The 12,649-nt window shown below is 41.4% G+C and overlaps 1 protein-coding gene across 1 annotated transcript in view; it reads right to left on the bottom strand.

The window, feature by feature from the left end:
* The window catches only part of LOC119220865 (cytoplasmic phosphatidylinositol transfer protein 1-like), a 30,465-nt gene extending 26,131 nt beyond the window's left edge, over nucleotides 1-4,334 (bottom strand). Inside the window, exon 1 of the mRNA XM_037477154.2 lies at nucleotides 3,701-4,334. Within this exon, the coding sequence (XP_037333051.1) occupies nucleotides 3,701-3,748 (48 nt within the window). The 5' untranslated portion in view covers nucleotides 3,749-4,334. The remainder of the gene's footprint in view (nucleotides 1-3,700) is intronic.
* Between the last annotated feature and the right edge of the window lie 8,315 nt (nucleotides 4,335-12,649).

Raw genomic sequence — 12,649 nt, 5'->3', positions numbered from 1 at the left:
TGAGCCGGCAGGCTGGCAGCTGGATAGAATTTAGGCTAATGGAAGCAGTTTAAGAAATGGTATGCGAATAAATAACCAAACTGAAGGATCAATATCAGTTACAACACTTGGTAGAATGTAACAAAGCGATAAAGAACTGACTGTCTAAAATGTACGTAAACTACAGGCGCCGAGTACAGATTGAAAAAGCAACAGAGAAAAGGTAACATTGGAAAACATAAACGGAAACTCCAGCAGGATTCAGCAAAGACGTGGCAGAGAACCAATCCAATGACTTTGGGGGTCTAATTGAGTAAAGCTTAAGCAGTAGTTCTGGAAGGAAGACTCCCCTTTCACAGCGGGTCAATAGGTATGGCTGGCATCTTAGCTGTTAAACAGTGAAGGGGGCAAGGGAGACTGGTTTCCACCAGTAACAAACAACCAACCAGAAGCGGCTATGGGTGGGTTGACCAATCATAGCATTGCTGTCAAACTTTTTAAGGAGTGATCTTGGCGGGTCCTGTCAGCTGTCATTTCAGGTCGGACCAGACGCAACCCTCTTCCACCCCAGGCACCTCCGGTCACACTACAGGCAGCATCGGCCACTACAACTTCCTGGCTTCACCACCACCACCATCAGTGTCTGGACTCAAGGGGGGGGGGGGATTCTGGAGGAGCAGAACTGTATCGCCGCCCCCGATTATCTCTAACTATTTGAGGATAGAGTCCAAATCGCCAAAGACACTAAATTCTGTTACGTAATAAAGGGGTCTATTTGCAGAACGAGTCTCTCCTGATTGAACTGTCTTTATTACAAATGATTGCAAACAGGAACGTCTCTTGTCTTTAATCAGAGCATCATCCAAAGCTCATTACTCCGGATCTGATGAAGCAGGCGGTGAGAGTAATTCAACGGCTACTTAAGTGCAGAATGGACAATCCTAGATCCTTAACCAGTGAATGGTTAAAGAAATGCAGAATAAATATGATTGTGATTTATGAGGTGGAGAAAGCTTCGTAAGAAGCACCAGTGTAAGAATCTTCCATAGCTGTATGTGACATTTGTTTTTTTAAGGGGTACTGGGGATTAGTGTTGGCCTGCATATTGATCCACCAGGTATACCTGGTTTGAATGTCTTCACCAATATTAATTTAATTTATATATATATAGATAGATGCACATACACATACACACACACTAATATATATTAGTATGCAGGGGCACAGACAAACATCTGGACCCTCCCCCCTCTCCACCTAGAGACTGACCTTACACAACGTGCCTGATGTCACCTTAATCAAAACAAGTGCCGGTCCCTCGGGCTGCAGGAGAAGATACATTAAGCACGTTCCTTGGCTTAGTGTGATCAGCGGAAGCTCTGAAACTTCACACGAGAATTCATTGAGATCTTTGAGCGAAAAAGCTTTGCGCATCTGTTCAAACCTTGAACTGAATCCTTTTCTGGTTATATTTTTCAACCTTATCAAAGTACAACTCTTGAATTGTCGGATTAAACAAAGACATTCAACACAGCTTTACTTCTTTGAGTATGTCTTCTGACTGCTCTCATCCTATCAAAAGTAAATATGTGTCAATCAAATTTCCCCCACCAAACTGTGTAATGTGCTCTTCCAACAAATAACATTCATATTTAGTGTGAATATAACACTCAGCTCCTTGCATATTATTTGCATTAAAGAGAGTACTGCAGATATTTCTCGTTACATGTTTTGTCCACTGAACTGCAATATGAGCATCAAAAGATCCCAATGCCAAGGTCTCCAATTTGTTTTCTCAGTAGTGCAATAATTGGATCCCATCGTGAAGAGGACTCGTAGATTGTTGTTAATGAAATTCAGATCTGTGTGTGTACAATAAACCCTTTTCCCAAAACGGACTCGAGATCAAACGGATTTCATTACAACATCCTAAGTGTTCAGCCTCAGCTAATTGAGTAATCCTTTATGATTTGCTAGAACATCATTAGTAATCACTTTTCACAGAAAACCATGTTATTTCCTTAAAAGTAAGCGCAAAAGCTTTTTTTATGGTTACTGGAAGTTGCTTGGAAACTACATCCAAACGTTCTCATATATTAGCCGTTTTTATTTGAACTCAGTTCTTGCAGCCATGGTAATATTTCTTCATTATTTCATCCACTTTGGATTACGTTTTATTTTTCTATTCTCTTTTTTCATCCATGTTACAGAAGCTAGCTTACTTTGACGGTAATGCAAACATTAAGGGATGATGAGGTGAATGGAGCGTACCCATGGCAACTAAAGAGCACAACAAACGTGTGCTTTGTTGTGACCGGTAGTACCACGAAAGTCTTCAGCTGAACCAAACAGCAAGTATACTACATGAGTTTAGGGAAACGTTTGGCAAAAGTACATTAAGTGCTTAAGGTACTTTATGCAACTGGGCAGTGAAGAGCAGCTTGTTTCCCTCCTGCACCAATGCCATTCAAGGAGATTCAGATTGGTTAGGATGTGTTGAGTCAGCAATGTGTACAATATAACCAGGGCAGCAATACATTAAATGAATTATTACTCATCATGATAGAGCCAAACCGAATCTTTAAGATGAAGATGCGTTTTACCTTGCATCCAATTTCCATAGAAGCCCATAACATTAATTTGTATTTCAAGATGACAGCATCCATGGAAGATGGATCGACCACTTCCTAATAGCCGAGGTTGCTGCTGCGTTAAAGTAGGAAATAAGGGGCTGGTTTTCTTTTTACTTTTTTTGCATTTAAAAATAATTTAAATCAGTTATAAAATACTTTTTCAGATCACCACACACACACACACACACACACACACACACACACTCAGTGATGATGAAATGGTTGAAGTGTCTCTGTATGTGTTGGTGCGTACTTTGATTCTGCAAAAATGTAATAGATTACAAAGATTTATTTGTCAATGACAGATCAATTGAATAGGTTGGATCCCGGAATTAACAGAACAACAGTGCCTTCAATCACTATTGTAGCGAAGCAAACAAGAAAAGCCATCATCATCCTTAGTTAGAAAAATGATAAAATGGCATCGTGGTAATTATAAACATGAAACTCACAGAAACAAAGTGGGACGACAGAGCAAGCCCAGGATCAGGACAGATAGACTTCAGGAGAGGATGTTCAAGTATCTCCGATTAAAGCTACAGATTTCCTCCTCACACCAGCAATGAGCTTGGCCTGAATGGTTACATCTTCACAAACCAGCTGACGGAGAAACTATTTGAAGGCAGTGACTCTTTGGACCACACTCATTCAAACAACACCGACTTCCCGCAATTGGACGGACATCGTTAACCTGGGTTGTTATGTGCAGTCGACAACCACTCACAGAGCATGCCATCACGACCCAGACCCTCACGGGAAACAGATGCACGACGATAAGACGATTCTGTCTGCTGCTGCTGCAGGCTCCACGCAATCCCCGTGAAACCCAGGGACCGCAGCAGCTCCACCCGGCGGTGCCTCCCTGACCGCACCTCGCCTCTGAGAACTCTGCGTGTGCTTTTGGTGCAAAATGACAACCGCGCCATCACAACTTTTCGAGGCTCCGCTTCGCGGTCAACACAACGTTTGGACCTGCGATTCTGTGGCTCTCTGCCACGCTTTAGTGAGGGAAGAGCAGACCGTCGGCGGACCGACACAGAGAGGGATGCAAAACATCTGGAGAGAGAAAACAAGAAAAGTTCACCTACCTCCTCCACAGAGAGAGGCATGCATATGCGGTACTCCTTTATCAACATAGTCCTTGTGCGGTGGCGATGGCGACACGGAGGAAGGTGCACGTTGCCCGGCTTCAGTCTCGAGCGCGAACCTGCAAGTCAGTTATTTAATTGAAGTCATTTGTCCAATGAAACGAGGCCAGTGAGTACCACGCGCTACGACTACGTACGTCTGCGCACCTCAGGTCCGAAGTACGAGAGACTCTTCCAAGGGATAATTTTACTCTGGCGTAAAATTCTGCAGTCGACAGGTTTTACAAACTAATGCGACGGCATCTATTTGCATTCCGGATGTGGTCCGCGCTGTGGAAAAGTGTACCAAAATCAAAACAAACTCCAAAATAAGTCGCATCGAAGTGTACCGCAGTTTTCGAGTAGCTTTCTTGAAACGTCAGCCGTTCGTGTCCCGGACAAAGATGGACCGCGCCGTGGTCCCCCTTCCCTGGCTCTGAAAAACACCTGGCGGTTTAAACGTGTTCGAAAAAATGGAGCTCCTCGCGTGCACCATGCGTGTCTGCTGCTCCTTCGAATTTGCACCAACGGCTCCGCTCAGGGATGCGCAGTGTCCGCGAGGAGTCAAGTGAGCGCACCGGAAGTAGAAGGATGTCACCGTAAAAGCCCCCTTAAGTTAAACACGATGAAGTACTCGTCACACCGAAAACACGTTTCATGAAAGGTGTCTTACAGGTCTTTTGACTGGATGCCTTTGAGCAGCTGTTTAGTGCTGGCATTCGGGGAAATCGGGGTTTTATACTCTCCACAAACAATGTAGACTCATAGCATCAGCATCATCAGGGGTGGGAGTCTCAGTCTAAGTTCTAACAATAGACTCGACCCAAAATCTTACGTCCTAGTTTGAGAGCTGACCTTGGTTCTGAACTGGAGCTGACCGTGGTTCTGAATTTAACCAAGTCTAAAAGTTTGCTGTCTGAGTAAACGCTTTCCACGTACAACAGCCACAACGTGGCAACCCGAAAGATGGTACTTGACATGTTTTAGCAATTTGCTAGCCAGCTTAGTTCACTCACTTTTAGTGTGGCTGTACATGTATTCATTTCTAAAATTGTTCTTTAGCAGTTAACTTACATTACTTTTTAAGCTAATATCTCTGCCACATCGCGCTATATGCTACACTTAACGGTGTGATTCACGTTGTTAGCTAACGTTCATTCACGTTGGCTTGACTCGGTCCAAACTAGTTAAGGAGGTGTCTGGGTCCGTCGTTATTTTTTCTTCCATTATATGGTCAGATACACATCGTGTGTTCATATTCATCAGACTCCCTTCTGTTCTAGTGTTTTAGCTTCTGACTCAACGCAGACTCAACGTGGCACGTTTCCTAGCAACGTTGAGAACGTGTGCAAACTCCGTCAAAAAATATTTTTTTCTGTTCTAATTTTACATGACAAAATTACAGAAGAGGTAAAACACACATGCTATAAGCTTTTAAATTGTATTTTGACTTGTTAACAGAGTTTAATAAATAATAAGGTTTTGTTTAAAAATGGTTTTATTTAAACAAACACAGTTGTAAACTCAGATCATGCAGTTCTCTTTTCAAACGGCAGAGATCATTAGAGACCGTCATTTTACACACCACAATATGAGGGAAGACAAGCACTTGTATGGCATTAGTTAAAATGTGAGTAATACATTATGAAACATTATTAATACATGTTGAATTAGCTTTAGGTAATTTTTTGCGTGTAAACTGATCGTTCATTTTTATTTAAAAGCAAAGTGGGATACTTGCAATGTTATTCACTGCAGGGAGGGCCCAAGGTATGCTTAGACAACTGAAGAAAGAATAACTCAAACTGTTAGTTTTGCATTGATCCAGTAGCAGTGGACTGTCACTGTGCGTGGAATCAACTTTTTCCTCTTTGCAGGAGCGGGAGAAAGAAAGAAGTTCTAATGTCTCAACTCCAGAGGGTGCAATGTACTCGCATGTGTAACTGAAACACATTTCCCACACTGATGTGTGTCACAGCACAAACAGTGCTTAGAAACCACCACAGACATAGAATCTGTGCATGCATACAACCACAAAGGCCATGATGATAAAAACTGCACTTATCAAAAGCCTTCCCACTGCAGCTCACTTTAAAACTTTTCACACTTACAGAAATTAAGGGAAAATTGGGCGTGGCACCTGAAGAAAAACTGCAATTTCATAATTAATAATACACATATGATACATATCATATGTGCACAACAGCACATATCATTGTTTTGGTTGAACCGAAGTGTTTTGTCCTGTGTGGTCACAAAACATGCACCCGCTTTATCCATGCACAATCTATAAAGTGCAAACACTCACACCATTCAACACAGATTCATTAAAGGGCCAAACAACTGTCTTGGATTGGCGGTCGATGTACTCCATTAAAGTTATAGTTCCAAATACTCTCTGCTACAGTTCAGCAGCTCACTTCATTTCCTGTCCCTGCATAAGGCCAACTCTAACACACACACATGCTCATACACAAAGACAGAAAGACATGCCAAGCTTTTTGTGTGGTCATAATGGCACCTGCTATTTAAGCGGACACACATACAGATTCAGTTAATTCTAGCCGGTATCACGGTGTAGGCGGAGAGGACAAAACTGTTGCTAAGAGACCTGGGTTCCTCGCCTCTTGCTGCTCAACATCATTAGTTGGCCTTAACTGTCACTTTCCTCACCTCTCAGCCCGGTCAGTCCACTTTTACTGTGGCCAAAAGGGCTTGTTTCTCAGCTTGTCCAATTGAGGTTTTGGGTGGGGGCCAAAGCTAATAAAGCTTTATTGGAGCCATCGCCCTGGGAATGAAAACACTGGTGTTTTGAGGGGCGTCACAGTGTAGCTTAATGATGATATTACATTCAGGTGAAGGGAGGGTGAATTCACGCTTCATTTGTGTTAACAGGGCATTTCTAGTCGGTCAACAAATTTAATTGATGTGAAAGTTCAACATGGGGCTGTTGAAATAATGAGCACATGATACATGCATGTACACACACACACACACACATTCCCCACTGGGCTCACAAACCTCTCTACATTTGTCACAATATAGACGTGTTGCTCTGTCACCAGTGAGGTGGCAGTTGAGAATTGAGTGGAGCCATCAACGTGGACGACGATTGTGAAGATAGTAACACCTTATGAGGGATTTCACGAGGTAAAGTTGAGATAAACTGCTGTGTTTCTCCACTGCTTGGCTGGAACGAAGCAGCACACATTTTACTCTGATTCCTTTGACAAAAAGGAAACGGTTGAGCTTGATTTGTACTGTGAACCCAATGCTGGAGTGGGGGTAACTTAAATATAAGAATTGGGTGCTATAAAAAAAGTTGGCAGAAACTTTAAGAAATACACTTTAACACTGCAAAAATAAGATACAATTCAAAAAAGAGGGTCCAAGCAGGCAATGAATTGGGCAAAGGGCAGTGGGCCAAATGATATGGATTACAATTAAGCGTTCTCAGCGTTTTCCTATTGCTTGTCTAAAACATGTTGCATGCTTCGGAAACTGGACTTTTTTATTTTTTTCAAACTTCCCTCCTTCCAATCTGACAGTCATCTAGCTGTAATGTACATTTCATCGAGAGCTGAAGATTGTCTCTTGTATAATGAATAATGAAATCTGAACTTATAACAAGTGCAGTGCCGCAGGGCCGCTAAAAAGATTCCACATCTATATGGCTCCATATTGCTGTGAGAGATGTGGCATATTTTTTCATCTCTGGGCTCAGCTTGCATTTCTCGTTTTAGATTAAACGACAACTGGTCAATGTCACAGGCATCAGGGTGTGATGTTGGAGGGGAGAGTGCTTTGAGACGTGTAAATCCATAAGAGTTTTTATCCTTTTGTACATGTGCACATACATTTGTGTGTATGCAAGACAGAAATGTGGCAGAATTGGATTTTTTTTGCTTTATCACAGTGGATGCAGCGTATTTCAGGGTTGCTGATCGTCCCCTGCTCACAGCCCAGCTACTGGCTCCATGTCACTATGGAGACGCTGGTTGCTATACATCAGCCAATCAGTGCAGAGCAGGAGATGTTAAAAAGTGAGTCTGTTTAAATGTTTTGTCCACGCTCAGGGAAGTTCTCTCATCTCTGAAAGTGTCAGTTTTATGTTTTTTCCTCTCTATTGATGGGATTCCATTCAAGTTATTCCCCTGAAATATTATGATATTTAGAAACTGAAAGGCAGAGTCGAAATCGTAAAAGTCAACACAAGGATCTCATTATTTGAAGCAGAAAATAAATCTTTTAGTAGAAGCACAGAATGCCACTATCTGTTGAACAGATAATGACTGACTTGGCACAGTTAGTTCCTTTAGAAGTTGAAATTCACCGGATGGTTAGATGGAGAACGCATCTCGGTCTTACTTTCGCAGCCTTTAGTCAGTTTCATGACTTGTGTCCAGTTGGCTCAGATCACATGACAAAATGAGATCAGATCATCGTGAGCAAGCTTTCATAACAAAAAGTTGTATTTTTCAAGTAAAACTAACTCCCGTTTAATTAATTTGCCTATTTTCTATCCCCATTTGTTGCTTTTATTTAGCATTGTGCCTTCGTGATACAACTCCCAAACACACTCCAGATCTCCATTACATTGAATTTATTTATTCATTTCCATAGAAACCTTTCAGACTCCCCACATTCACGCCGAAAACTAGGTAAATTGTTATTGTACTAAAACACAAGTGACCACTAAAAGGATTGTGCTCGCCTTTTTTTCGGGGATAAAACAGCACAGAACGATGGCAGAGCAGCGTGTAGAAGCTGAAAGAAAGGCTGAAAAAAACAGGATGTGCTGGGGAATGAGAAAGGGGAGGAAAGGGCGGGGGGTGGAAGGATTTGAGAGAAAAAGACATGGGAAAGGTGAGTTAATGAACCTTCAGATCGGGGCTAATGGGTTCATCTGAGGGGCTGTCTAGACCTTGATGGAAGTGGACACACACACATACACTCACAAATCCTCAGCCATTCTCCTGCCTCTCACCTGTGGAGTGGGAACAAAGACACACCATGAATTGAAGAGTTTCTTCTCCCTGTTTTTCGCTGTTAACATCTTGCCCATAGCTGTTCAGGCTTAAGCAGTGACAGCACCTGCGTCTTGTTGCCAGAATTAAGGTCACTTAAAAGTTCAAAACCTCTTAGCCCGTGTTGATGTTTATGCACTGAAAGAACAATAATGGTTTTTAGACCTTATGTCTCCTTCGTGGCACCTATTAATCCAACAATTCCTTTGCATTTGACATTGCGTTGCATATTTTTTTTATCGCCTCACTGTAAATGGTTTGTGGTGCTCGATAGCCCGGCTCACTCACCTGCATCAGACACAAATGCAGCGGGTTAATAATGTAGGCGCCTCGCTTCTCCGAGGAAACCCTCCTGATTGGACTGAAATGTGGCTGTTGCTCTCCATGCCCCTTGTCTTCCATTCAAACACAATGGATACACACACACACACACACACACACACACACACACACACACACAAACACAAATGTCAAGAAAGTTACAAACAAGACACACATTTTTGTACACAAAGTTGCCCAGACTAGGGCACATTTGTCTAACTCCATGCAGTGGGACATTTAGGGCTGAATTGAATCTGAACGAAACGTTAATATCTCCATACATCGCCATCAATAAATAAATGCCCACAACAAAACATATTAGAGCAGAAAGTACACAACCTCACAAGAACTTACAGCAGAATTACAATAAAGAACCAAAGTATCTATCCATTTTATTTACTTAAAATACATTTAGTTTTTCTTTATTGGATGTTTATTGCAACCAACATCTTCAGCCCTGAAACAGCCATGAAAGTTATGGCAATTAATGTGATGTTATGGCACACAGAAACCCACTGCGTTGTGCTTGGACCTGATGGGCATATCTGATGGATCTTCTCCTCCTCTCTCCTTCTGCTCACTTGCACTCAAATATGCAAAAGAATGATGATTGATATTTGAAGTGAAGAAAGCCAGCAAAGGCAAGGCAGCAACAACTACAACAATTTAAACCCCTTAAAGGAAACAAGCCATCATTAAAGCCAGTGTGTACTTCTCTCTCTCTCTCTCTCTCTCTCTCTCCCTCCCTCCCTCTCTCACAGTCACCATGGAGACTATGAAGTTCATATGAAAAGCAAGCGTATATGTATAATGAGAAAAAGTGAAATGAAGCCTGGGTAAACTGTAGTTCTGTGCTCTCCTCCCACATGTAACCCACGAGTGAGTCACAGGGCGGCACGATGGAGAGCAGAGTGAGAACAATCGGGGCTCCGCAAAACGTCATCCAAAAGTTCAGTGGGCACTTTTGTTTCTGTTCTTTTCTTTCCTTGTAGCCTGAAAGGCTGGAGTGGATCATTGGGTGAGACCTCGACGCCAGATAGCCGTTCTTCTTTGTGCAGGTGGACTTTATTGCTATAAACTAATTCTGGCTTATTCGTAAGAGTTTTGTCAAATTCAAAATATGAGTGAGACTGGATGATTTTTAATTCTTCTTTGCTCAATCACAGCTTTCAGCTTCTCAAACAAACACATATAAGGCTCCTGTTATTGTCCACTTTTGACATTGCTTCATTTTCTTATAAAGAAAGTGGAAAGGAAAAGTTACAAACAAAAAAATCAAAGACAAGAAAACGTATACAGGAGGAAACACAGAAATGACTGTGAATGACTGTTTGCTCCTTAAAAACAACCCTTCCAGATTGGTTGTCGTCTCAGTGATTACTCATTTCCGGCTTTGTTAGGCATTCATTCCTTCTTGTCTCTGCTCTTTTCCCTTATATAATGGAAGAAAAACATAATAAAATGTTATTCTACAGGACTGAATAACGCCTCCGTGCTAATCATTTTTAACAATTTTGTGTGTGTGTGTGTGTGTGTGTGTGTGTGTGTTTGTGTTTTTAGGTAATCATTGCATGACCTTTTTTTCCACCTCTCTTCCCTATTGATTGTGAAAACAGACCTAGATAAATAATTCATAAAAAAAACTGACTATCAACGTTGCACATGATAGCAGGATGTCTAAAATAATACTTGAAGCCCTCTGAACTCTGACCTTATGTCCACACTACCACGCTTCCATTTAAAAAACGCTTATCTTTTTCTCGGTTTAGACAACGACGCAGTTTCAGCGCAACAAAAAACTCTATTGGGTTCTAGCAGTCACGACGTGTCTTCACCTTTTGGGTCACCCCCCCTAAAACAAGAGTTATTGTCGACCTTTTTGTTTCCACTAAGCCACCGATCATCGTCCTGTACGCCTAGTATGATATATATATATATATATATATATATATATATATATATATATATATATATATATATATATATATATATATATATATGCGTCTGATGTTCTTTTTTTAGACTTGCAAGGATGGAGCAAAGCGGTGCTGAAACACAACTGTGCGGCCGGACATTGTTTATGTTTTGAAATTTTGGCTTTAAACAAAAACGTATTAGTGCTGATGTTGAAGTCCAGTGAGAGGAAAACATGTTAAAGTAATGCAGAAGTACTTGCAATCAAAAATGGAATGTATGTGCTTATTTTACCCCAAACCCAAGTAGAAATGTCCATTGACAAAAATGTGTTGATGCAAGGACTAAATAACCTGCAACTTATGCCGTGTCCACGCACAAGGGAAACATACAAAACACTTCTCTTCCTCCTTTCTTCACCACTATTCATGATGCTCATTTGAGGAACAAAATCCTTCTTTGCTTTCCCTGGCGCTGGTGTGGATCGTTGCAGGTCTCCTCTCAACAGTCACTACGGATCCGAGTCATTAGACAGCAGAGGGCCGCACTTGGGAGAGCACAGAGGGGGGACATGGGGGAGACAAAATGGGAAAGAAGAAGAGGAAAAACGCTCACATAAAAAAGGTGGGGAGGAACCCATTGTCACAGCCTCCAAAGGAAAGGGTCAAAAAGGAGAGAGAGGAGTGAAGAAGAGAGGATTGAAGCTGTCTGAGGAGGGAAAAAACAAAGAAACGGGGTGAATAATGATGGAATCACAGAGGAAAAACAGAGGGGCTTAGTCTGCTGCCATGGCAATAAAGAGAAGCACAAACATAACAGATGAAGCAGATAGATAATAAAAAGATTAGCAAACAAAGACTGAGACAAAGACAGAAAATGACCAGAAGGAACAAAAACAGAAGGCGGGTTGCAGAAGGCGAAACGCAGTGTCAGAGTGGAGGAAGAGGCCAGCAAGAACTTTAGCATAACTCAGTGTCACTGACTCCTCAATGTGAGGAGATTAGATCAGTAGACTGTCAGATCAAGAGGTGGATGTAGTAAGAGCGTTTTGATTGTAAAATGTGTTAAAAACAAGACAAAGTAGGACTAATATACACAATTATCAATACAATAATATATATATATATAGATAGATAGATATATGTACATATGCAAATGTACTTTGCATATGTACATAGATATACAGTATGTACATATGCAAAGAAGAAAATGTCTTTTCTTTACTGAGAATTTCCCCATCCTGGTCTCACCGCACACACTCGCACACTCGAGCCACTTTGTTCTGGGAATCTCAAGCACGAATGGAGAAACAACCTTACTGGAGATGCTCCAGAGGTCAGGGGTGGCTAATAGATGCACAACAGGACTTTCACCTTGAAGCAATGAGAGCAGAGTGGGCTATATGTGTGAATATTGACGCCCTTCATTGTCTGCTGATATTATTGTATTGATAATTGTGTATATTAGTCCTACTATATATATATATATATAGATAGATATACGTATACATGTATATATAGATATGTATAAATATATTGATATAAAGATATAGATATTACACATCAGTATTGGTAAAATACCACATAACCGTGTTGAAAAACCTGCAAAAAGATTTATGCCAATATCAAAATGTACTTCTTTAGTTTTT

The sequence above is a fragment of the Pungitius pungitius genome, chromosome 12, assembly GCF_949316345.1.
Source record: "Pungitius pungitius chromosome 12, fPunPun2.1, whole genome shotgun sequence".
Lineage (NCBI taxonomy): Eukaryota > Metazoa > Chordata > Actinopteri > Perciformes > Gasterosteidae > Pungitius > Pungitius pungitius.
Note: the sequence above shows the minus strand (reverse complement) of the source record. Positions and strands in the feature narration are given on the sequence as shown.